This window comes from Budorcas taxicolor, chromosome 25 (genome assembly GCF_023091745.1).
Source record: "Budorcas taxicolor isolate Tak-1 chromosome 25, Takin1.1, whole genome shotgun sequence".
Classification (NCBI taxonomy): domain Eukaryota; kingdom Metazoa; phylum Chordata; class Mammalia; order Artiodactyla; family Bovidae; genus Budorcas; species Budorcas taxicolor.
The window spans coordinates 42,851,117-42,877,408 of NC_068934.1; the positions used below are offsets into that span (position 1 = coordinate 42,851,117).

Below are 26,292 nucleotides of genomic sequence, written 5' to 3' on the forward strand. Positions count from 1 at the left end.
TATGTGAGTCGATTCAGAAAAGATTTGAAAAATCTCAGCATCCTTTTCTGATAAAAGCTTTCAGCAAACCAGGAATAGAAGGTAATCTATTAATAAATGGTATCTGTTAAAAACTACAACTGATCCTCTGACTCTGTATCTATGCAAAGCACTCTCTGTCGGTCTTGCCGGGGGAAAGGGGGGCAGGGAGCGGGGGGGCAGGCTCTCTCCTCTCTCTCCGTGGTCGGCCGCAAGGCTCTCCGTCCCCCTGGATGGGGGCCGAGAAGCTCACCGGGGTCAGCGCTTCTGGTCTGGTAAATATATGTGATGTATTGTTTTAAAAAAAAAACAAACTACAACTGACATTATAATTAATGCCAAAATATTGAACACTTCTCCTGACATTGGATACAGGTAAAGATGTCACCCTCACCATTCGTGTTTACCATCATACTGGAGATCCTTGCCTTTGCATTAAGACAAGAAATAGAAATAAAAGGAATGACTATTGGCAAAAAAAGTAAAGCTGTCTTAATTTGCAGATTATATAATTGTGTACATAGAAGAATCCTAAGGGATCTTCAAAGCAACTGCTAAGACTAACAAATGAATTATTCAGCAGTTACAGGATATTAGGTTAATACACAAAATTCAGTTTTATTTGTTATATGCTAGCAACAAATAATGAGAAAACAAAAAATGCTTTTAAAGTTCTATTTACAATAACATGAAAGCACAAAATAGGAATAAACGTAACTAAAAAAAATATGCAGGACCTCTATACTGAAAATTACAAAACTGCAGAAAGAAGCCAAAGAACTGTCTGAGAACCATGCTGTATTCATGGATTGGAAACCTTGGTATTGTAAAGAAGTCAGTCCTACCCAAATTCACCTATGGGTTGAGTACAATTCAAAGTCCTAGAAGAATTTTTCAATAGAAATTGACAAGCTTATTCTAAAATTTCTTTGGAAATACAGACCTAACACCCAAAGCAATCTTGAAAAAGGGCAAAATTGAGGACTTGGAATACTTCCTCCAAGACATTATAAAACTCCACTAATAAAGACTGTGGAACTTGCAGAAGAGTCAACAAATAAAGAAACAAAGAATCCAGAAATAACACATTACCAAAAACTTGGTAACTTAACACAAGTTTATCATGTCAAGGGCTTCCCTGGTCACTTAGACAGTAAAGAATCTGCCACAATGGGGGAAGCCTGGGTTCGATCCATGGGTCAGGAAGATCCCCCACAAAAGGGATAGGTGACCCACTCCAGTATTCTTGCCTGAAAAGTTCCATGGACAGGGGGCCTGGTGGGCTACAGTCCATGGGGTTGCAAAGAATCAGACACGACTGAATGACCAACACTGTACTTTCACAGTTTTCAAGGGTCAGGAGTTCAAGCACAGGTTAGGCCGGATCCTCTATTCAGGATTTCATTTTCTAGTTTATTGGCTGTTGGGGCAGCAGTCTCGGCTCAGCTCCAAGAGGCTGCGCTCAGATCCCCGGTCTTCGGACCCTCACAACGTGCTAGCTTAATTTTTCAAAGCTGTCAGGAGGATTTCTCTCCAGGCTGCTGCAGGGTCTTACATAACTGAAACTTGGATACGAGAGTGACTATCCCATCATATTTACAGGTTCTGCTCACATTTGGGGGCCATCTTAGCATTCTGCCTGCCACAACCCCTACTTCATATGATGTGCAAAAATGAAGTGAAAATGGATCAGAGGCATGAACATAAAAACTAAAATCATGAAACTTTTAGAAGAAAGCATAGAATATCTTCATGACTTGAAGGTAGCCAAAGGTTTGTTACGTTAATGCACTCATCATAAAGGATCAATGAGTTATTTAGACTTCATCAGAAGTAAAGCTTGCTCATTAAAAGACACCACTAATAAGCCAGCTATTGACTAGGATAAAGTGTTTACAAAATATGTATCTGATGAAGGAATAGTATCCAGAATAATACTTAAAACTACATTTCAAAATTAAAAGGGCAAATAAAATAAAGTGGGCAGAAAAGATTCTGACACTTCACAAAAGGTAAACAAATAACCCTATAATCAGTGAAAATGTTCACCCTCACAAGTCTTCATATAATTAAGATCATTTACACATCCACGTGAATGATTAAAATTAAAGACTGACAACTAACTCTCCAACTGTTGGCAAGAATGCAAAATAGTACAAATAGTTTGGAGAAATGTTGCCCAGTTTCTTAAAGAACTAAACATGCACCTGCCCTGTGACCAAGCAACTCCGCTGTAGAGAAATGAAAACACTCGCACGAACACTTGTGTGTGTTCATAGCAGTTTTCTTCATCACAGCCATTCATCAGTAAAGGAACAGATAACCTGTGGTGTAGCTACTTAGCTTTTGATGCTTGCAACACTTATGGATGAATCTCAGAAACTATGAAAAGTGAAAGAAGCAGTACAGCAGTGGTTCACACTGCACAATTCCGTTTATGTGAAATTGTAGAACAGCAGACTGTTGTGTGTACGGAAAAGAATCAGATCAGTGCTGTGGCTACCTCTCGGAGTGTTGGCTGGGAAGGTACATGAGTAAACTTCTTGGGGCAATGATAATGTTCTGTAATGTAGTTTGATAGAGTTACGTGGGTGAGTGCATGAGTCCAAACTCAGTGAATGTATTGTCTGTTTAATTGTATGTAAATCTTATATCAAAAGAAAAATAATAAATATTGAACTTTGTTAATGATATGCACACTGAAGATGATTTCCTGATATTTGCCATTTACTTTGGAACACGTTAAAAAATTAAAATGGACTAGTAGACAGATAAGAGGAACAAATACATAAGTAAGCGTAGCAAAGCATTAATGATCGTGGTGATAGTTACACAACAGTGGCTGTACTTAATGTCACTGAACTGCATACTTAAAAATGGTTGAGATGGTAAATTTTCTTACATATACTTAACCATGTTTTAAAAAAGTTAAAATAAGACCTTGCTAGTAAAAATCTAGTTAGTGATTATATGGGTGTTCACTCTAAACTGTTTTCAGCTTTTCTGTATGTTGGGAGGAAATTAAATGCTGGCAGGGGGAGAGGAGGTGCAAAATAAAGCAGCGTGGAGGGAAGCCGTTGCAGCCCGTTTTCCCATGAGGGAAACATTCAGTAGAGCTAAGGAAAATGGAGGGAGTATCTCAAAGGTCAAGGGTATGTGTATTATTAATATAATACCTAGTACTTTTATGTTTAAAACTTCTTTTGCTTATTACTGGCAAAGATTTTAGGGAGTGTCAGCTTTTTTTAAAGAAGAAAATAGTTTTATTACTTATTACATTAGTCTGAAACTCTGTCACTTACCTGCATTACTTAACAGACTGTCAGAGAAGCATACAAATCCAAGTGTATTGTAACCATAGGGGAAATGTCCCATTACCATGACATGACTAGCATGGAAGATTGAATTACAAAGAAATACGAAGGGCATAAACTCGCTTTTCAAGTTTGATTGGGCTTTCACATTAACTAGTGTTTTGTTTTAATTTTAGATTTGATCTGATAACTTCTGCAGACTTAAGTCTAAACTTTCTTAGTTGGAGAATTAAGTGGTTGTCAAGCATGTGGAAATAACCAACTGGACCTAGAAGGAAAGAAAAAAGCTAAGAAACTAAAGCCAGGGTTTTGTGTCTATCCTTTCCATCGTGATTTAGCACTACAATTATTATCTTTAATTGCATTCTTTAGATGACTCAGTTCAAAAGTTCACATGTTCAGATCCGTCGGTTTTGTTGGGGAAGGGTAGTCAGTACCATTTTGTCTTGTGTGCTTTTAAAATCTAAAATTGAAGGCTTGGGGGAAGAGGATGTTAGATTATTTAAATAAATGAAAAACTCTTTCCAGACAGTCTTTGAGAGGAATACTGGCTTGAAAGGGGTTCCTACAAATTTCCTTGGCCTGCTGCCAAATGTATGCATGATCAAAAGTATGTATGTTTGTCATTGACAGAGTTTTGTGTTCTGTCAGTGACCCTTCTGTGCCATCTTGAGGGAGTGTCTTTGTTAAGGATCAATCTGTAGTAGAGCAGACTATTAACCCATTTCAGCAGCCATAGAATTTGGCTCTTATGTTTATAAATGCATTATCCAATGTCTTATAACTCAAAAAACGGCTTCACTTATAATGAATTATTAATAACAAAAGTAACCAAAGAAAATAATCAGTCTGGAAATGTCTGTATACTTTTCTTTACAGAAATAATTATTCATATAAAAAACTTAACTGTTCAATTTCTGCATTTGTTAAAGAAGTTTTCGTATTGTGGTCATGAATTTTCTTGTAGTTATTGCAGTCACTTTTAAATCTTAGAGATTTGTATTAACAAATTTTGGAAAATTAGTGCTTAGAAGGTGGAACATGTTGTATGGATCCTCACTTAGAGAGTTATTTTTGAAAATGAAGTTAAAGCTTATGGGCTACTAAACCTTAAAATTTCTTTGCACATTTATTCCTTTTCAGAATAAGCGTTTGAGCAGCCTTTCTTTTCTTCCTTTGAGGAGTACACTTGGGAGAGTAAACTTTGAGAATGGCTTTGGGAATGGTTGACATTGGCATCAAACCAAGATGTTTTCCCGGTTTAGTAATAAAAGTCAATAGGCAAGGAGTCAACAAGGCTGTGCTCATTGGAATTGGCAAGAGCCGATTTCTTTCCCTCAGTCTTGAGATGACCATTGGATATGTTAGCGCCCTCTTTTGGTGTAAGAAGGTTACTGCACCCTTAAATAATACAGGCAAAGGTTAGAGTTGCTCAGTCATGCCTGACTCTTTGCAACCCCACGGACAAATTCTCCAGGCAAGATTACTGGAGTGGGTTGCCATTTCCTTCTCCATGGCGAAAGGTAGACATCCTTTAAAGTTTTTAAAGTAAAAAATATGCTGAAGATTTGGAAAATTAAAGAAAGCAATGAACCACTCATAATTCTGCCAGGAACATAAACACTCTTGGTTAATATAGACATTCACTGTCATATGCTTAATCTGCCATTAGCAAAATAAGATAACAGAAATTTTTGACTTCGTTTACATAAACTTATACAAAGAAGCTGGAAATGGATTCTGAGAAATACTTAGTATAACACAAGACTTTAAACAGATTGAAACATAACTAGAAAAAAGTAAGGGTCTTTCAAATAAAAATAAATGTTAAGTTATGTGATAATATAATACAGTTATAACTGAAAAGTTAGGAAAACACTAACTTTGTAGTTTGGGGACTTTTTTCATTTTTTCCCAGCACCCACTGTACTAGCTCAGGACTTTGGAAGAGGCTCACTTCAGTTCAGTCGCTCAGTTGTGTCCAACTCTGTGACCCCATGGACTGCAGCACTCCAGGCTTCCCTGTCTATCGCCAACTCCCGGAGCTTACTCAGACTCATGTCCACTGAGTCAGTGATGCCATGCAACCATCTCACCCTCTGTCATCCCCTTCTCCTCCTGCCTTCAATCTTCCCCAGCATCAGGGTCTTTTCCAGGGAGTCAGCTCTTCGCGTCAGGTGGCCAAAGTATTGGAGCTTCAGCTTCAGCATCCATCCTTCCAATGAATATTCAGGACTGATTTCCTTTAGGATGGACTGGTTGGATCTCCTTGCAGTCCAAGGGACTCTCAAGAGTCTTCTCCAACACCGCAGTTCAAAGGCATCAATTCTTTGGCGCTCAGCTTACTTTATAGTCCAACTCTCACATCCATACATGACCACTGGGAAAACCATAGCTTTGACTAGGTGGACCTTTGTCAGCAAAGTAATGTCTCTGTATTTTAATACGCTGTCTAGGTTGGTCATAGCTTTTCTTTCAAGGAGCAAGCATCTTTTAATTTCATGGCTGCAGTCACAATCTGCAGTGATTTTGGAGCCCAAAAATAAAAAGTCTCTCACTGTTTCCACTGTTTGCCCATCTATTTGCCATGAAGTGGCGGGACCAGATGCCATGATCTTAGTTTTCTGAATGATGAGTTTTAAGCCAGCTTTTTCACTATCCTCTTTCACTTGTATCAGGAGGCTCTTTAGTTCTTCTTTGCTTTCTGCCATAAGGGTGGTGTCATCTGCATATCTGAGGCTATTGAAATTTCTCCCGGCAATCTTGATTCCAGCTTGTGCTTCTTCCAGCCCGGCGTTTCTCATGATGTACTCCGCATATAACTTAAATAAGCAGGGTAACAATATACAGCCTTGACGGACTCCTTTTCCTATCTGGAACCAGTCTGTTGTTCCATGTCCAGTTCTAACTGCTGCTTCTTGACCTGCATACAGGTTCCTCAGGAGGCAGGTAGGGGGTCTGGTATTCCCATCTCTTTAAGAATTTTCCACAGTTTGTGGTGATCCACATAGTCAAAGGCTTTGGTGTAGTCAACAAAGCAGAAGTAGATGTTTTTCTGGAACTCTCTTGCTTTTTCGATGATTCAACAGATGTTGGCAATTTGATTTCTGGTTCCTCTGCCTTTTCTAAACAAGCTTGAACCTTTGGAAGTTCATGGTTCACGTACTGTTGGAGCCTGGTTTGGAGAATTTTGAGCATCACTTTGCTAACGTGTGAGACGAGTGCTATTGTGTGATAGTTTGAGCATTATTTGGCACTGCCTTTCTTTGAGATTGGAATGAAAACTGACCTTTTCCAGTCCTGTGGCCACTGCTGAGTTTTCCAAATTTGCTGGCATACTTGAGTGCAGCACTTTCACAGCGTCATCTTTTAGGATTTGAAATAGCTCGACGGAAATTCCATCACCTCCACTAGCTTTGTTCTTAGCGATGCTTCGAACATTGGCAGAGGCTAAGTAAGTGTAAGTGTTAGCTGCCCAGCTGTGTCCAACTCTTCATGACTCCATGGACTGTAGCCCGCCAGGCTCCTCTGTCCATGGAATTCTCCAGGCAAGACTACTGGAGTGGTTTGCCATTTCCTTCTTCAGGGCTCCTACTGGGGCAATTAGAATTGGATGCCTCACTTCTAAGGGAGCCTCCCAGCTATGTTCATTATCACTGGAAAAGACGAGCCAAGGCTTAATTCTGTCTCAGTAAGACAGTGTACTAGAGTAGCAGCTTGTTAGCCATTGACGCTCAGTTAGGATCCTATTTTCCCGTGAACAGATTCCAGGAGGTAGGCTTTGTCAGGCCATGGTGTTTGAGTGTAGGGGATGAGGGAGAAGGAGAAGTGAGCCCTGTTTCTGTAACTGTTTGGGGTTACTGCTTGGAGGGCAGAATGAGTGGGTTTGAGGTGTTCTAAGACGCCTCTAGGTGACGTCTTCTTTTCTCATGGCTTTAGGTTTCCGCCTCTATGCCGGCATCTCTCATCTATGCCAGTTCAGTCTACCCTGTAGGCCCCCTTGTCATATTTTGTTTACCTCCTGTCCTCTGCTTTCTTCTGACTTTTCACACACCATTCTCTTTTTTAATCAGTGCTGACAGTGCAACTCCTTTTTCATAGGAAATTTAGCAACAAAGAGAAGAAAAATCTTTATTTCTTTGTAGGAGATTTTAACTTTAGTTCTTCATTTTCCATTTTAATGATAGGCATTGGCAGTCAAATGAATAATAATAATAGCAAACATTGTATTACTACCTAATCAGTAGTGTTCTGAGCACTTCTACTCATTAACCCATTTAATGGAGGCAACATCACTGTAAACCAGGTACTGTACTGTTCCATTTTGCAGATGAGAAACCCAAGGCACAGAGAGATTGTGTCTTGCTCAGCATCACACAGCTAGTAAATATAAGACGATGAAAACCCAGGCAGTCTGGAGTAGAGTTTGTTCTTGGCTGTGCTGACTCTAAAGCTGAGGATAAAGTGTCACCAGGTAGGGATCTGGAGCCAAGTGGAAGCCAGGAAGCATGAACGGGCTCCAAAGAGAAAGCAGAATAATACCTAAAATAAGCGTTGCTTAATTCACTGTCGTACCTAAAGCTGGATCTAACTAATGCCTTTCATAATCATCTCTGATGTTGCCTTTAGCGTCCAAGACCATAGGTTGCTTCTCTCTGAATGACACAGTAACCAGATTGCTAAAGTTTCCTTTGTTGGTCATTTTTAAATAAAATTTAATCTTCGTAAGAATGTATACATTTGTTGTTTATAAATAGTACTTCTGAGTAGTTTAAGGGGTTGGGAAACTGTTCTGTTATTTATCAGACATTTTTACTTACAGACAATACAGAGGTAAGCTTGGAATATTATGAAGTCTGAATTCATAGTAAAAGACTTCAAATTAAAAAGGCTTTTCTGTTCATTATTCTTCCTTTTCCTCTGACTCTGTCTTATGAATCATTGCTGAGTTTTTGTTAGAATAACCACTTGAAAACCAAAAATAATATATATTAGCTCATGGTCATTTTCACTTTCATGCATTGGAGAAGGAAATGGCAACCCACTCCAGTGTTCTTGCCTGGAGAATCTCAGGGATAGGGCAGCCCCTGTGGGGTCGCACAGAGTCAGACACGACTGAAGTGACTTAGCAGCAGCAGCAACAGCATGGTCGTTTAACTTTTTTAAAAAATGTGTTATTGCGGCTTAATTGCTGTGCAATAAGTTGCACATATTTAAAATACGTAACTTGGTAAGTTTTGATACATGTCTACACCCATGAAGCTATTACTGCGAACATCTCCAGCACAGAGATTTTTGTTTGATTGCTTCTAGTAGTTATATAGTACTAAGTTTTACATTTAAGTCTGTGATCCTCTTGTGTTAATTTTTACATATCATGCTAGGTATTGAGAAAAAGAGATTTGGAGACTTTTGCATATGTATATTCTGTTATTCTGACACCATTTCTTAAAGACTCAGTTCTACCATGAACAGTCTTCTGCTTAGTCGCTTAGTCGTGTCTGACTCTGTGACCCCATAGACTGTAGCCCACCAGGCTCCTCGGTCGGGGGATTCTCTAGGCAGGAATACTGGAGTAGGTTGCCATGCCCTCCTCCGGGGTCTTCCCAACCCAGGGATTGAACCCAGGTCTTCTGCATTGAGGGCGGATTCTTTACAGTCTGAGCCACCAGGGAAACCTGTCTTAGCTAAGACAGGGACCTGTCTTAGCAGCTTTGTCAAAAAATAGTTTGTCCATTTAGCCTATTTCTGAACTTTGTAGACAGTCTATTGCTCTGCTCTGTCTTTAAGCCAGTACTGTACCGTCTTGACGGAGAAGGCGATAGCAGCCCGCTCCAGTGCTCTTGCCTGGAAAGCCCATGGACAAAGGAGCCTGGTGGGCTGCGGTCCATGGGGTCGCGAAGAGTCAGACATGACTGAGCGACTTCACTTTCGCTTTTCTCTTTCATGCATTGGAGAAGGAAATGGCAACCCACTCCGGTATTCTTGCCTGGAGAATCCCAGGGACGGGGGAGCCTGGTGGGCTGCTGTCTATGGGGTCACACATAGTTGGACACGACTGAAGTGACTTAGCAGCAGCAGCATACTGTCTTGATCGTAGTAACTTTATACAACCCTTGAAATCAGACAGGGTTAGTCCTCTGACTTTATTCTTCAAAGTTGTTTTGGCTCTTTTAGGTCCTTCACATTTCCATAGGAATTTTAAAATCAGTTTGTGTATTTCTGTTTTTTAAAAAACCTACTGAAATTCGGACTAGAATTACTTAGAATTATAGATAAATTAACAATTTAGCAATTTTTAGTCTTCTAAGCCATGAAAACAATGTTGTTGTTGTTGTTGTTGTTATTCAGTTGCTAAGTCATGTCCGACTCTTTGTGACCCCATGAACTGCAGCACTCCAGGCTTCTCTGTCCATCACTGTCTCTCTGAGTTTACTCAAACTCATGTCCATTGAGTCAGTGATGCCATCCAACCATCTCATCCTCTGCTGCGCCCTTCTTCTCTTGCCCTCAATTTTTCCCAGCATCAGGGTCTTTCCCAGTGAATCGGCTCTGCATCAGGTGGCTAGAGTAATGGAGCTTCAGCATCAGTCCTTTCAGTGAATATTCAGGGTTGATCTCCTTTAGGATTGACTGGTTTGATCTCCTTGCTGTCCAAGGGACTGTTGAGAGTCTTCTCCAATACCACAGTTCAAAAGTGTCAGTTCTTCAGCGATCAGCCTTATTTATGGACCAACTGGTGGCTCAGACGGTAAAGGGCCTGTCTACAATGTGGGAGACTGGGGTTCGATCCCTGGGTCGGGAAGATCCCCTGGGGAAGGAAATGGCAATCCACTCCAGTACTATTGCCTGGAAAATCCCATGGACAGAAGAGCCTGGTAGGATACAGTCCATGGGGTCACAGAGAATCGGACACGACTGAGTGACTTCACTTCACTCATATCCATACATGACTACTGGAAAAAGCATAGCTTTGACTATATGGACCTTTGTCTCAAAGTGATGTCCCTGCTTTTTAATACATAGTCTAGGTCGGTCATAGCTTTTCCTCCAAGGAGCAAGCGTCTTTTAATTTCGTGGCTATGGTCACCATCTGCATTGATTTTGGAGCCCAAGAAAATAAAAGTGACATTTTCCCCATCTCTTTGAAAACAGTGTAGCTTTCCATTCATTTAGGTCGCCATTAGTTTCTCTCAGCAGCATTTTATAGATTTCAGAGCACAGGTCTTATACATCTCTTGTCAGATTTATGCCTAAGTATTTCATATTTTCATGCTATTTTAAATGGTGTTTTTAGGTCAGTTTCTTATCAGTTAATACTAATACATGGAAATATAATTAATTTTGTATCCTGCAACGTTGCTAAAATTTATTAGCTTTTTTGTAGATTCCATCAGATTTTCTACATAGGCCACATGCCATCCGTGAATAATGACAGTTTTACTTCATCCTTTCTCGTTTGATGGTTTTTAATTTCTTTTTCTTGATTTACCGTGCTGGCTAAAGCCAGTAGAAGTAGTAAGAGAGAATATCCTTGCCTTCTTTCATTAAATACAATGTTAGCGCTAGGTTTCTTGCAAATTACTCTTATTAACTAAAGGAAATTCCCTTCTATAACCTCATTTGCTGAGAGGTTTTATCAGAAGACATTGGATTTTGTTTTTCCATATCTCTTAAGATGATCGTATGGTTCTTTAGTTTGCTGATGTGGTAAATTATATTGACTAATTTATGAATACTAAGTCTCGCATTTTTGCAAAAAAAAAAAAACTTGGTCATGACATACTCTTTTTTTTAAACGGTATTTATATTTGGCTATGCTGGGTCTCTGTTGCTGCGTGGGCATTTCTCTAGTTGGGGTCAGCAGGGGCTACCCTCTAGCTGCAGTGTGAGGGCTTCTCATTGCGGGGGTTTCACTCGTTGGGTAGCATGGGCTCTAGGGCATGCAGGCCGTAGTGGCTGCAGCATGGACTCAGCAGCTGCTTCTCACGGGCTCTAGAGGACAGGCTCAGCAGTTGTGGCACCTGGCCTTAGTTGCTCCGTGGCATTTGGGATCTTCCCAAATCAGGAATCAAACCCATGTCTCCTGCACTGGCAGGAGGATTCTTTACCACTGAGCCACCAGGGAAACCCTATCTATTTCTTGAGTGAGCTTTGATGGTCTGGTCATTGGAGAATTTGTCCACTTCATCTAAATTGTCTAGTTTATTGGCATAACATTGATGCTAATATCCCCTTATCTTTTTAATGTCTTTAGAATCTGTAGCAATGTCACCTCTCTAATTCCTGATATTGGCAATTTGTATATTCTTTCACTTTTTCTTGATCAGTCTAGCTAGAGTTTTATCTATTTTATTGGTATTCTCAAAGAACCAACTTTGGTTTCATTGATGTTTCTGTTGTTTTTCTGTTATCTGTTCATTGACATTTGCTCTGGTTTTTATTCTTTCCTTTCTTCTGTTTAGTTGGTATTCAATCACTTCTTCCTCTAGCTTTTTAAGGTTGAAAATGAAATCACTGATTTCTCATCTTCTCTTATAATATAGGCACTTAGCTGGACACCACAGATTTTTATTTTCATTCAGTTCAAAATACTTTGGAATTTCCCTGTTGATTTTTTCCTTTGGTCTATGAGCTGTTTAGAAGCATATTGTTAAAAAAAAAAAAGAAGCATATTGTTTAGTTTATACAAAGTTTATCATTGGTTTTCTCAGTATCTTTCTGTTATTGTTTCTGATGTAATTACCTTATAGTCAGAAACCATGAAAGTGTCTTGAATCCTTTTCAAGGCCCAGAGTTAAGTTTATCTTGGTAAATGTTCTACATGTACTTGGAAAGAATGTATGTTCTGCTGTTAAAAGTGTAGAGTGTTCTTTTGAATGTTAAATTAGTTGATAGTGTTTAAGTCTTATATCCCTATTGATTTTTTGTCTACTTATTTTGCCATTATTCAGAGAGGAATGTTGAAATCCCTGACTATAATTGCAAGTTTGTCTCATTTCTTTTTTTTTAATACTTTTTTTAGATATAACTCATATACTATACAATTCATCCATTAAGGTTTACAACTAAATGATTTTTTCATCACCACTATCCAATTTTAGAATATTTTCATTCCCCCACTGAAAAGAAACCCCATACCCATTAGCAGTCATTTCCCATTTCTAATCAGCACCAGTTCAGCTCAGTCGCTCAGTCGTGTCCGACTCTTTGCGACCCCATGGACTGCAGCACGCCAGGCCTCCCTGTCCATTACCAACTCCCGGAGTTTACTTAAACTCATGTCCATTGAGTCAGTGATGCCATCTAACCATCGCATCCTCTGTTGTCCCCTTGTCCTCCCGCCTTCATCTTTCCCAGCATCAGGGTCTTTTCAAATGAGTCAGCTCTTCACATCATGTGGCCAAAGTACTGGAGTTTCAGCTTCAGCATCTGTCCTTCTAATGAATATTCAGGACTGATTTCCTTTAGGATGGACTGGTTGGATCTCCTTGCAGTCCAAGGCACTCTCAAGAGTCTTCTCCAACACCACAGTTCAAAAGCATCAGTTCCTTGGCACTCAGCTTTCTTTATAGTCCAACTCTTACGTCTGTACATGACTACTGGAAAAACTATAGTTTTGACTAGATGGACCTTTGTTGGCAAAGTAATGTCTCTGCTTTTTAATATGCTGTCTAGGTTGGTCATAACTTCATCACCACAGCCCTAAACCACCACTCATTTACTTCCTCTCTCTATAGAGTTGCAGATGTTTTATATAAAACATAATCATATAATATGTGGGATTTTATAATTGATGTGTTACAGCTGGCATAATGTTTTCACATTTTATCTATGTTATAATATGTAGTATTGGAACTTCATTCCTTTTTGCGGCCAAATAATAATTGCATTGTATGGATATGCTCGTTTCATTTGTCCATTCACCAGCTGATGGATGTTTAGATTGTTTCTACATTTTCCATGTTATGAATAATGCTTCTGTGAACACTGGTGTACATAAATTTTTGTGTTGTATGTTTTTATTTCTCTTGCATATTTGCTTAAGAGTAGAATTCCTGGATCATACAATAATTCTATGTTTAACTTTCTGAGGAACTGCCAAATTGTTTTCCAATGCAATTGCAACATTTTTCATTCCCACTGGGAATGCATGAGGTTTCTCCGCATCCTTGCCAATATTTGTTATTATATTTTTTATTATAGCCAATTTAGTGGGCTCATCGTGGTTTTGATTTACATTTCACTAATGACTAATGATGTTAAGCCTCTTTTATATACTTATTGGCCATTTGTATATCTTTGGAGAAATGTCTGTTTCGATCCTTTCTCATTTTTTTAACTTGTTTTCATTTAAGCTGTTCTTTTTATTATTGAGTTATAATTCAATTAACCCTATTAGATAAATAATTTGAAAATATGTTCTCTTATTCTATGAGTTTTCTCGTCATTTTCTTGGTACTGTTTATAACACAAAGGTTTTTAATTTTGATATAGTCCAGTTTATCCTTTTGTTCTTTTTCTTTTGGTGTGCTGGAGTGGGTTGCCATTCCCTTCTCCAGGGGATTCTCCCGACCCAGGGATCAGAGCATATAAGCATGCTTTAGTGTTTGCATCTTTGAAGACCCTTGGTTCCAGATGTTATACTCCCTTTCATACCCACACTTCTTAAGCGTTTCCTCTCACACTGCCTCCCTGTCTCACCAGTAATTCCTCTTCAGCCCCCTCCAGCTATTCACTGAACTGCTCTGATCAGACACCAACGATCTCCATATTGCTAAGTCCAAGGTGACTTTTTCTCTTTTTCAGCCTCAGCACAGTTAGCCAGTTTCCACACCCTTCTCCACGAAGCACTCCTTTGTCAGCTTCTGTGACTCCATACTCCTAGTTATCCCCACTTCCTTGGTTATTTCCTCTGTATCCTTTCTCCAGCTCCTCTACTTTTACTCAGCTACTAAATATTGGAGCACCTCAGAATTAAGCCTGGGCCTTCTTCCCTGTAAACTAGGTAACCTTATCCATTTTCACGACTTTTAATATTATTTGTATGCTGGTGGTTTCCCTATGTGCATCTCCAGCTCAGACTTGTCCTGTGTGCTCCATACTGGTAGATCTGACCACCTTCTCTGTGTATATCTCCAGACATCCATCCAGAACTAACATGCTCTCTACTCTGCTTTTTCTCATCTCAGTAAATGACACCACATCGATCTATTTGCTCAGGCCCCAAAACTAGGTCTCATCCATGTTTATTTCCCTCTGTCACCTCCCACATCAGTTCATCATCAAGTTCTGACTGTCCTGCCTCCAAAATATAGTCTGCGTTTCCACTCCGCTCCATCCTGACCTAATCTAAATGCCCATCATCTCTGACTTGAACCCTTGTGTTAGCCTCCTAGGGAGTCTCTGCCTGTACTCTTGCCCCATCCCAGTCCATTTTCATCAGAGAAGCCCATTGTAGGTTTGACAGTGCTTATCATTGTAGATTTGACTATTTATTGTCACAGTTTTCATGAGAAAGGGAGGCTTTTTCTAATTTGCACCAAAGTAGATTTGCATTTAGGCTAGCATTTTTATGCCTTTCCCTTCTCTGATGCATCAGGGTCTTTTTCTGTCTAGGCCTCAGCCTTATCCTCTAAGCTTTTCTTTCTTTCAAATATTTCAGACTTAAAGAAGTCAAACAAAAAACTGCCATATAACCTTTGTGCCTAGGGAGTCTCTCTGCCTGTGCTCTTGCCCCATCCTAGTCCATTTTCTTCTCGCTTCAGCTTGTCTTTCCAATGAATATTTAGAATTGATTTCCTTTAGGACTGACTGGTTTGAACTCCTTGCAGTCCCAGAGACTCTCAAGAGTCTTCTCCAACACCACAGTTCCAAAGCATCAATTCTTCGGCATTCAGCCTTCTTTATGGTCCAGCTCTCACATCCATACATGACAACTGGAAAAACCATAGCTTTGACTAGACGGACCTTTGTCAGCAAAATAATGTCTCTGCTTTTTAATACACTATCTAAGTTTGTCATAGCTTTTCTTCCAAGGAGCAAGTGTCTTTTCATTTCATGACTGCAGTCGACATCTGCAGTGATTTTGAAGCCCAAGAAAATAAAGTCTGTCACTGTTTTCATTGTTTCCCCATCTATTTGCCATGTAGTGATGGGACCAGATGCCATGATCTTAGTTCTTTTAACGTTTTAACGTTGAGTTTTAAGCCTGCTTTTTCACTCTCCTCTTTCACCTTCATCAAGAGGCTGTTGAGTTCCTCTTCACTTTCTGCCATAAGGGTGGTGTTATCTGCATATCTGAGGTTATTGACATTTCTCATGGCAGTCTTCGTTCCAGCTTGTGCTTCCTCCAGCCGGCGTTTTGCATGAGGTACTCTGCATATAAGTTAAATAAGCAAGGTGACAATATACAGCCTTGATGTACTCCTTTCTCAATTTGAAACCAGTCCATTGTTCCCTGTCTGGTTCTGACTGTTGATTCTTGACCTGCATACAGGTTTCTCAGGAGGCAGGTAGGGGGTCTGGTATTCCCATCTCTTTAAGAATTTTCCACAGTTTGTGGTGATGCACACAGTTAAAGGCTTTAGCACAGTCAGTGAAGCAGAAATAGATGTTTTTCTGGAATTCTGTTGATTTTTCTGTGATCTGACGGATGTTGGCAATTTGATCTTTGGTTCCTCTGCCTTTTCTAAATCCAGCTTGAACATCTGGAAGTTCTTGGTTCACATACTGTTGAAGCCTGGCTTGGAGAATTTTGAGCATTACTTTGCTAGCATGTGAGATGAGTGCACTTGTGCAGTAGTTTGAGCATTCTTTGGGATTGGAATGAAAACTGACCTTTGCCAGCCCTGAGTCCATTGCTGAGTTTTCCAAATTTGCTGGCATACTGAGTGCAGCATTTCAACAGCATCCATCTTTGAAAGGATTGGAAATAGCTCAGCTAGAATTGCATCACCTCCACTAGCTGTGTTCATAGTGAGGCTTCCTAAGGTCCATATGTCAAGTTACCTTTGGTTTTATAGTCTGTTGGCTCAACTAAGCCTGGTTTGCTTAATTTAGTCAACAGTTTTCAAGCTTTTCCCACAGTTGCTCTACTGAAACATTTAAAGTAAATGACACTTTATTTCATTGAACTTGAGTAGCTATGACTAAAAACTAAGTTTCTATAAACCTATCCAGAAACCAGAAAAACCTTTGGCAGTGTGAATCATCCCTGATGTAATTGGATTCTCCTTGGTTTTTATTTACTGTCTTGAGGAGGGTGCACCTGTGACCGCACGCTAGTGTAAGGCTTGTCAGGTGTGCAGAACACAGAGCGGACAGTCCCGGCCTTGTGACTCGTGAGAGGTCGTCTAACTTACGCTCCCTTTTCTGTTGGCAGTGCACGACTTGATTTTCTGGCGAGATGTGAAGAAGACTGGCTTTGTCTTTGGCACCACACTGATCGTGCTGCTGTCCCTGGCCGCTTTCAGTGTCATCAGTGTGGTTTCTTACCTCATCCTGGCCCTTCTGTCTGTCACCATCAGCTTCAGGGTCTACAAGTCTGTCATCCAAGCTGTACAGAAATCAGAAGAAGGCCATCCATTCAAGTGAGTTGAAGCATCATTAGTAATGCTCTACAACTTAGGGAAGGGTTTGCAGAGGCTGGTCAGATCCAAATCAGACCTGATTAGAAATCAGGAATTATAGGGCCTAATGCAGCTAATCAGTGGCGTGAAACATCAACTTGAGACTACTTTATGAAGTGACCAAGTTAGGAGCCAGGAACTTTTTTGACAAACTAGAGGGTCACCTAAAAGGACTGTCTGAATTCCTGGGCAGGGTCATCCTGTAGAGAAAGCAGAGCGTCTGGACAGCACTCAGTTAAATGGGGTCCCAGGTGCATGTTTAAGCCCCACATAGTTAATACTTAAAACAGACTTGAAAAAAAAAGAAAAAAAACAGCCTTGGAATGTTGTTGTTGAGAATGCATTCTTGGCAGTATAAGAACTCGGTGTGTATATTCTTGGTTTTATTACTGATTTCCTTCCTATCTCTCCTTTAGTTGCCTTAATACCAGCGGCAAGTCGTGATGAAGTCAGTAGGTCATGCATTTGTAGAATCCAGTTGCTAGCTTTTCCAACTGTGCTATGATTTAACAAATGTTTTCCTCACTCCTTTCCTCTTGAAAGTCTTGGCCTGTAAAAAAATTTTAACATCAACAAATGGCAGTATTTTATTATTTTCAAATAGCAGGTTTTTAAAACCCCTGCTCGTGGAAAAAGAAGTATTTCTGTGATCTCTCAGAACTATGACAGAATAGGTGTCTGACTGCAGCTTTGGTCCTTGTATTTTCTCCTGGTGAAAATAGAAGGAATAATTTAAGCTATATGTGGCATTTTAAAAGTTACTTGCAAATTGGTTTTAACAAATCAGTAGTTGTTGATTGATTGAGTGGATAAATTTTACTGTTTTGCCACAAGCTGCAATGTAGAAGTCTTTTTTTTCCTCCTTTCACATGATGCTGTTACATATTTATAAAACGTGTTTTGCTAGATTGTATTAATTACAGCATCTAATTTTTATAACTTTTGTGTTTGATAGTACATATTTCCTTAATAAACCGGAAAGAAAAACATGCCTATTACTCTTCTGACTTTTCCTGCAAGACTGTAGGCTGTTTGAGACAGAAGCAGTTTTATTTTTCTGATATCCCTATACCTAGTGGAGGGTCTGGTACTCATGGGCACCAGTAAGTGCTGAGTGAATGAACAGATTATGAGCAGGTGGTTACATCTCAGTTCTATAATGCATCCTGGGAACAGAACGCAGGTCTTTGTGTTTTTTTAACAAATATTTTATAATGCCTCCTTTATCATTTTGAAATGAAATTCATAGATAATATTACTGGTAAACAATTTTTAAAACATCATAATTATAAGGAGTGATAAAATAGAAAGTCATTGACAATAAAACAACTAGCATTTCAGTCAATATTTTAATTTCTTAGAAATAACTACACCAAAAAAGAAACTAAAAATACTTGAGATCAGATACTTGCATGTACATTTATAATCTCCCTTACAGATGTGATTTTCCAAAATGGCAAAAAAAAAAAATCTTAAGGTTTCAGTATAAACAAAGTACAGTTTTAGACAATTCGGGATATGTCAAAATTGTGGGGAAAATACTTTGTTTTTATATGTTCTGGGCTCTTGATAATTATAAAGAGGTTCACCTTCATGAATATCCTATGAGACAGTAAAAGGACATTGGGCAGTTCTTTATTGTACATGACTGTCCCACACTGCGGACATAGGGCAGTTTTGCCTCTACCTACCAAATGGCAGTCATGTTCCCCCCACCCCACCCCATGTTAGCAAAATCTGCCTCTGCAGATTTCACACACCCTTCAGGGGAGTTCACCCTCTGAAGAACTTCTGTGCTAACAGAAAGAGATCGTCTCCTGCCATGTCAGATGTGTGACTGTTGTTTCTTCTTCTGGAAGAGCCTACCTGGATGTCGACATCACTCTGTCCTCAGAAGCTTTCCATAACTACGTGAACGCTGCCATGGTGCACATCAACAGGGCCCTGAAACTCATCATTCGTCTCTTTCTGGTGGAGGATCTAGTTGACTCCTTAAAGGTTAGTTGCCTCTGCAGCTTTTGGTGGTGAGGCTGAGGAAGACCAGGAACTGAGTTATAATTCAGAGGAAAGGCAGTAAATAAGGTTTTATCAGACAAAAGCAAAATGTATGCTTGTCTCAATCAATCTACAAAAATGGAAGTAGGGGTTAGTAAAGAAGGTACTTTCTGCGTCAGGAGAACTAACATCAGAATAAGGATAATGTATGTAATTGATAGAAATGCAGTTACAGTCTGTTTGGTTCTTCTGAGAGAACCACTGAGTTCTCTTATGCACCCTCAAATGTATAATAGAAATGAGGTAACCATGTTGAAATTATTAATGGCATACATCACTGAATTTATGAGGACTTAGCTAGAAAAAAATAACATCAAATAACCTGAATTTTGTAAGATCCGCTGGTGGAAGGCATGGCAACCCACTCCAGTATTCTTGCCTGGAGAGAGGAGCCTGGTGGGCTACAGTCCATGGGGTCGCAAAGAGTCAGACACAGCTGAGTGACCAAGCACAGCCCAACCTGAATTCTGCATCATGATTATTCCTGCTTAACCCCCTGATGTTGGCCTTCACAGCTTGCTGTCTTCATGTGGCTGATGACCTATGTTGGTGCCGTTTTCAATGGGATCACCCTTCTGATTCTTGGTAAGGTGGCAAGGAAAATGTCTTCAGGCTCTATGAAGTAATTGGTAAGAGTAAGAGCAGAGAGAGCTCAGCGTGGCTCCAGTCCTTTCACACTGGCCCAGCCTTCAACATCCATAAAGGCCTTGTCTAGGTACTGGAGGAACCTGTGTTTGTGGGCACAGGTTTATTAAATGGTCCCACCCATAAAGAAACATCCAGACAACTAGAAATACAGGAGAGTTGTCGAGATTTGGTTTAAATATGAGGATCTTCATAATTTGGAAATTATTAGTGGTACAAGAGGGAAGACTATATACCTGTATCTAACGGTCCTTAGTTGAGAGCTCTGGCCAGGATTTCTCATACTGGTGAAGTTCTGTGTTTCCCTGTATTTCATGAGGGAAAATATCCCTGTTACTCAGACTTTGTGACTGTCTCCATTGACACTTGCCATGTCTTATGATTCTTTCTTACAGCTGAACTACTCGTTTTCAGCGTTCCAATTGTCTATGAGAAGTACAAGGTAAGCATTTGTCTGTTTTGAGTCAGATATGCCAGTTAATGTATGACTAATTTTAGTTCTTTTTTTATTTCTTTATTTATTTGGCTACATCAGATCTTTAGTTGCAGCACGTGGGATCTAGTTACCTGAACAGAGATTGAACCCGGGCCCCCTGCATTGGGAGCATGGAGTCTTAGCCACTTGACCACCAAGGAAGTCCCTAGTGCATTTTTTAGGCATTGAAAGTTCACAGCAATCTTTTCCTAGCCATTTTTACAGTCTTAATTTTACAAGTCAAGTTCCTACAAGAAACTGGTAACTGGTTTCCTCTAAGAAGCGAAACTGAATGTCTAGAAGAGATAAGGGTAGAAAGGGAATTTACTGTGTTACCATGCTGTATGTCTTTTGAGTTTTATCAGATGGATCTGTTCCCAAAAAAAAGTTGAAAAAAATGCTCAAATAAGAGCTGGTATCTGAGAAGAAACAAACTATTAAAGGAGTTGTGGGAATCCATCAGTGTGAATAGATGTCTGCACTGTAGAGTGGCTTATACCGAGTGCACTGGATGCTATGAAGTTATTCTTGATAGATTGTCGTCCATCATCTGACTTGATTTTCATGGCTTTTTGGTATTAAATGAATTAGTCTCACCAGGAGTCAGAACATATTTGTGTTTACTGAATGTAGATTAGACACACAGTTTCTGGTATTGATAAAATTATGGTTAAACTAGGCTAAAGAATCTTACCTTCGGGAAAATTGTTAATCTGTGTGTTGCCACAACTGAATGACTTTTCTTTCTTAAAGACCCAGATTGATCACTATGTTGGCATTGCCCGTGATCAGACCAAGTCGATTGTTGAAAAGTGAGTACACTTAGGTTCCCCATTTCATCATGACATGAGCTTTTTTCCCCCAATTATTTTTAGTCTCCTGTGTAAAATGCTAATGCCAAAAAAAGTAATTTTATCCTGGGGAAAAGGAAAAGCTTGGTTAATGGTTTCATTTTACTAGAAATAATTTCATCTGCTCTTTTGTAAAGCATTCTTTGTATCTTAAACTGAAAAGGACCAACAGAGTTAGGACCACTCTGCCTTTTTGAACTGTTTTTTAAATGTTTGTGGTTGTCTACTCACCATTTAGTTTCACAAATATCAATATTAAGCCAAACTCTTCCTTCCCTTTTCAGAAATAAAAGTTGTAGTAAATATATTAAAGCTCAAAACTACCTCTTTTCTAAGACTATATATCCTTCTGTTTTAATCAGTTTCATATTTAAATCAAATAATAAAATATTGGTAGAATTTTTATGACTCCCTATATCAAGGAACTGTAAGTTAATATTTTTCCATATTTTCTTCAGATACTCTTTTAAGAAACAAAGCATCACAGCAGTTAAATTCTCTTTGTGCCCGCCCTGCACCTTTCACACCCCAGATTTCAGTGCTTTTTCTAGCTTTGATATGAGAAAACCTTATCTATATCCAGACAGCCCAGACTTAATGCAGGATCTTTACCTACTTTTTTGCTTTCTTAGGTAGACACTGGAGCTAAAGCCCGGCAAGGGCAGTTCACACAGATTTGTATATGGTTGTTGCTTATTCCTATAGAGCACAGCCAGCAGGCAGTGTGCTTACATATACCTCATTCTCTGTCATCCCCAGTGAAGGGAGCCAGGAGGTTTGGGCAGCAAAAGAGGACAGGCAGCAGGCTCAGCGGCAGGGAGGGGGTGGATCTTGGGGGTTCTCTTCAGCTCATCCCAGGCCAGACTCAGCCCCTGCCTCTTCATCTAGAGGAAGCCCAGTGAAAATAGGAGTGTTGTTCACATGACACCAGTAAGTTCAAGAGCTGTCTTCTAGGATCAGTGTTAAAACAAAAATCTAGAACTAATGTCTGTATTTTCACTTTTTTCTTTCCTTTTCCCAACAGGATCCAAGCAAAACTCCCTGGAATCGCAAAAAAAAAGGCAGAATAAGTACATGGAAACCAGAAACGCAACAGTTACTAAAACACCATTTAATAGTTATAACGTTGTTACTTGTACCATGAAGGAACATGCTCAGTGTCAGCTTGAGCCTGCATTCCAAGCTTTTTATTTTTTAATTTGGTGTTTTCTCCTCTCCTTTCCCTCTATCCTCAGTATCAAGCACAAGAATTGTTGGACTTAAAAAAGAACTGATATCTTAGAAGACCCAAAAGAATAAAGAAAGAGTCAAATTAATAGGATAAATCAGTACCTTAATGATGGTGGAGCTTTTACCTGTAACTTGAAAGGAGGGGGAAAATTGGAGGTAAAGGAGAAAATGAAAAATAAAAACATCTCTTGGGTTCTTTTATCCAAATTTCAAGGACTAGTCAGTCTTCTATAGCTTCCCATCATAGTTTTGCCCTTATTTTAAGTTAAGAAATAATGATTAACTTATGAAGAAATTATCTGGGGACAAGAATGGGATTCCTTCCCTTGTTCATTGTTGTTTTGTTTTCCGGTCCTCTGATCCCATCTTCCTGCCCCACAACGTGAGCAGCTACTCCTAATTTTCCTCTTCTTCATTTAATGATATAACTTTCAACTCTGTGAATAACTTATAGTTGATAGTGATGACTCCTGATTCCCAGAATACCATCTGATAACCAAGAATGGAGATGGAAGGTCGGACAGAGGAGTGCACAGGACCACTACTGTGACTCCCGCGCATCCTTAGGAAGGAAAGGCTCCGCATGGGGGACGGTGGTGTCTGTGTTGTTTCTTCTGGACACCAGTTCTGAGCTGTAGTTGGAGAGCTTATTCCTGAATGTGCTTTCCTCCCTCTTTCCTACCCTCAAGTTCAATAAATACGGTTGTACTTTTCTTATTATAAAATAAATGTCTGTAACTGCTGTACACTGCTGTAACCTTGTTAGAGAAAAAAAAAAATTAATCTGCATGTGGGCTCCTCCGTTATTGAGTTATTGTAATCCTGTCTCAGTCCGTGGCGGGGAAACATTCTCAAGAGGTGAAGTACAGAAACACAAAGGCCTTTTTCTCTTTTCCCTGCACACTCCATCTTTAACCTGTGCTCATCATTTTACCCTGAGGACCAAAGCTGAGCTGGCTTGCGAGGAGACTGTATCTGTGGTTGAGACACCACAGATGAGTGTAGGGAGGTGCATTTTGCGGTTCAGGTGTTTTAACTTAGAGGCTAGCTTATTGGGCATGTGTGGTTTGAGGATTCCTTCCATTTTCAGGCACTTAAGCTGTCTCAGCACCTGTACCACCATGGCGCAGGGTCCTCCTTTTGAGAGTGTTTTCTAAGAAGCTTTAGGTAAGGGTGACCAGGCAGGGCCAGATTGTGTTGGCGGGCTCCATGCGCAATTAAGACAACAAAACAGTTCACGCTGATATCGGATGGAGGGCATTTGGGAATCTTTGATTCCCACTTAACGTTTTCCTCCCCTTCCAACATGAAAATTCAGTAAACTTGAAAGAAAATCATCTGTGAATTCTTTCAGGTTGTAACTGACAGTTGTGATAATCCAGACGGAATATGCACTGGTGACTTTAAAGTAAGGGCTATAATCTTTGACGGTCCCAAAGCAGTGCAGCTCTGTAGAAGGTAGTGGAAGGACCTTTTCTTTCTACTTTGTTGAGGAAATTACTTAGGAATTTAGATGGGTAAAAGGTACCTTGCCTTACTCCACTCTTATTTTCTTAGCCCCCTTTCCTTTTGAATGCTTTAACTCATTTCATGTCATGGTAGGAAATGCACTCTCCATCTCCACTCCTTTGCCCTCCCAGGAAGTCAGTGCACTGATTGTCTTTTTGGGCTTCCCCTCCAAAGGACCTTTCCCTGCACTGGAAGCCTCCACACCTAGCTTTTGTTTTGTCACTGCTGTGTTCAGATTGATTGGACAGATCTTTGTGCCACACAGGAATTTTTTTTTTTTTTAAGAAAAATCTATAGGTGAAAAATTACTAATGGAACTGTGTGCGTGTATGTCCGTGCAACATAAAAGTACAGTAGCACTTAAGGAGCTTGAATCTTGGTTCCTGTAAAATGCAAATTGATGTGGTATTAATAAAAAAGAAGAAAAAAGAACAGTGTGTGCTGTCATTCTGCTAACTTTATTCTTTATACACAGTTTGGGTAAAGTAAGAACCAAACAAGGCTTCCACTGGCCCCCATCCCCATTCCACTTTTGAGGCTTTAAAAAGTGACTAATACTTGATACTAGTAATGCTTTCCAAGATTGCAGAATTTCCATAGTAGAACAAAGCTGTGCATTTGGTTTCTGAAAGAAAATAAGAGACCCTCTTAAGAGGTGACCATAGGAGAAAGATGATGAGTGGAAGGGGCCAGGGGGGTCTGTTGTCCCAGTTCACACCAACCTAAGAGGGTTCCCCCACCTGCAACATGAAGCAGCCTGTAACTCCCACACAGTCACAATGTACTTAAAATGAGACTCAGTCACCATGGAAAATGGAAACTTTTCCATCAGGTCTTTGCTGTTTCCCAAAACTAAGGCTGCCATGACCCTTAAGCTGATTTTTTTTTATTCAACATACCTCTTAGAAAACTTAGGCTGAAATTTTTAAAAAGTAACTGATGCAAACAACTTCACAAATACGCATACAAATGTTCAAATAATGTCACTAACATGGTATATAAATATGTATTCAGAGTAACATTTACATATTGGCCATAATAGCAAGCATACCATTAACAAAAAAAATTCATGAAGAAACTTCACCTGTTCATATCAGACTCCCAAGGCAAGGAGGAGGCACCTAGAGATGAGAACCACCTCATCTCCTGACTTAACTCAAGAGGCTGCAAAGTAGTGATGACTACGTGCCACTGCGTAGTTCACTGGTGCTCAGAACTTAAGCGTGCCTTGTGACCACTGGAGGGCTTAGCAAAACAGATTCCTAGGCTCCACGCCAGTTTCTGATCCATAAGGTGCTGCCCAATAATCTGCATTCCTACTTACTTCCTAATTTCTGTTGGCTACACTTTTGAGAACCAGTGGAGTGCTTGGGGCTGCTTCTCAATGAAGACATCCACTGCTGCCCTCATAAGGCCTCTCCCTGCCTATCGAGAGCAAAAACCATTCTCACCCTGCTCTCCACCCTGGCTTACCTGAACTTCGGCAGAGGGTGTGGATGACTATGATAGTTGCCCAGTCTGCCTGTTTTTGAATAGAGTAGCAAAAGTGGCAGAGCAGTCCTTCTGGATCTGAAAACAACATGCATGAAGGAAAATAAAAGAATGGCAGTACCCAACCTGGGGCCATCCATAATCCCTGCTCTTTTAATACTGTCTCAAAAAACCTGGAGGTTCAAACATGCTAGGAATTAACTTTTCAGACGAGTGACAGCCCATGCAATATTTCCTGAACCCCTGGTGGCATCAACAAAACAATGCCAGAGCCTTTGCTCAGCAGGGAGGCCTTGGGCTAGGTGGCAGTCAGCCCTACTTCTGCAGTTCTGGTCAGGAAAGCTGCTGCTGGCACCCTCCAGCTGAAGCCAGTGGTGGCAGAACTGCCCTGTTGAATACTTGTTCCTGGAGTGTGCTGCTCTTTGCCACTCCCAGGAGCCCACAATTGCACTGGGAGGGCCTGCAGAGCCCAGCTGCACACGCCATCCTTCGGCAGGCCTAACCGTAAAAGAAATTTAACTTATCAGAGATGGGGAGGCCATGTGGTGTAGTGCAAAGAACACTGAACTGGGAGTTGAGGTTTTTATTCTAGTCCTAGTACTGCTCCTACCTGGTGTGTGATACTTTCAGTTCCTGGACTCCATCTTACCTAACTGTGAAAGGGGTGGGGGCAGGTACTGGTTGATCTCCAAGGTCTTTCCAGCTCAGACAATCTTGAGTTATATAAAAAAATGCTATAAAATCCGTGGTATAAAATTCAATTCCCAATCAGAAGTCAAGGGGACTGGGCCTGAGGCACTTGAACCTTGGGCTCTGGCCTGGGAGCACTGAGATAAGAAAGGCTTTCTTCTCTGCTCTCTGCTTTCCCATCCACAGAGGCGGCTGCCAGAGCCGCTACCCCTCCAGACCCAGCCCAGAAGTCCCCCACCCGCTGATCTCCCCACTCAGCCTTGAAGACCAAAGGAACCGGCCGGGCTATGTGAAGAGCACCAGTGGGTTACTAGAGACTCCTCGGAGGAACCTGATGAGGCACACATTAGTCTATGATGTTTGGGGTCCTCCCGTCCGCGCCT

At 40.3% G+C, this 26,292-nt stretch overlaps 1 protein-coding gene across 1 annotated transcript in view; it reads left to right on the forward strand.

Annotated features, from left to right (window-relative positions):
- Positions 1–24,132, forward strand: part of RTN3 (reticulon 3) — a 59,365-nt gene extending 35,233 nt beyond the window's left edge. The window contains exons 2-7 of the mRNA XM_052661650.1: positions 16,717–16,924; positions 18,823–18,961; positions 19,534–19,603; positions 20,059–20,105; positions 20,892–20,950; positions 22,014–24,132. Coding sequence (XP_052517610.1) covers positions 16,717–16,924; positions 18,823–18,961; positions 19,534–19,603; positions 20,059–20,105; positions 20,892–20,950; positions 22,014–22,059 — 569 coding nt within the window. The 3' untranslated portion in view covers positions 22,060–24,132. The remainder of the gene's footprint in view (positions 1–16,716; positions 16,925–18,822; positions 18,962–19,533; positions 19,604–20,058; positions 20,106–20,891; positions 20,951–22,013) is intronic.
- Positions 24,133–26,292: the final 2,160 nt, after the last annotated feature.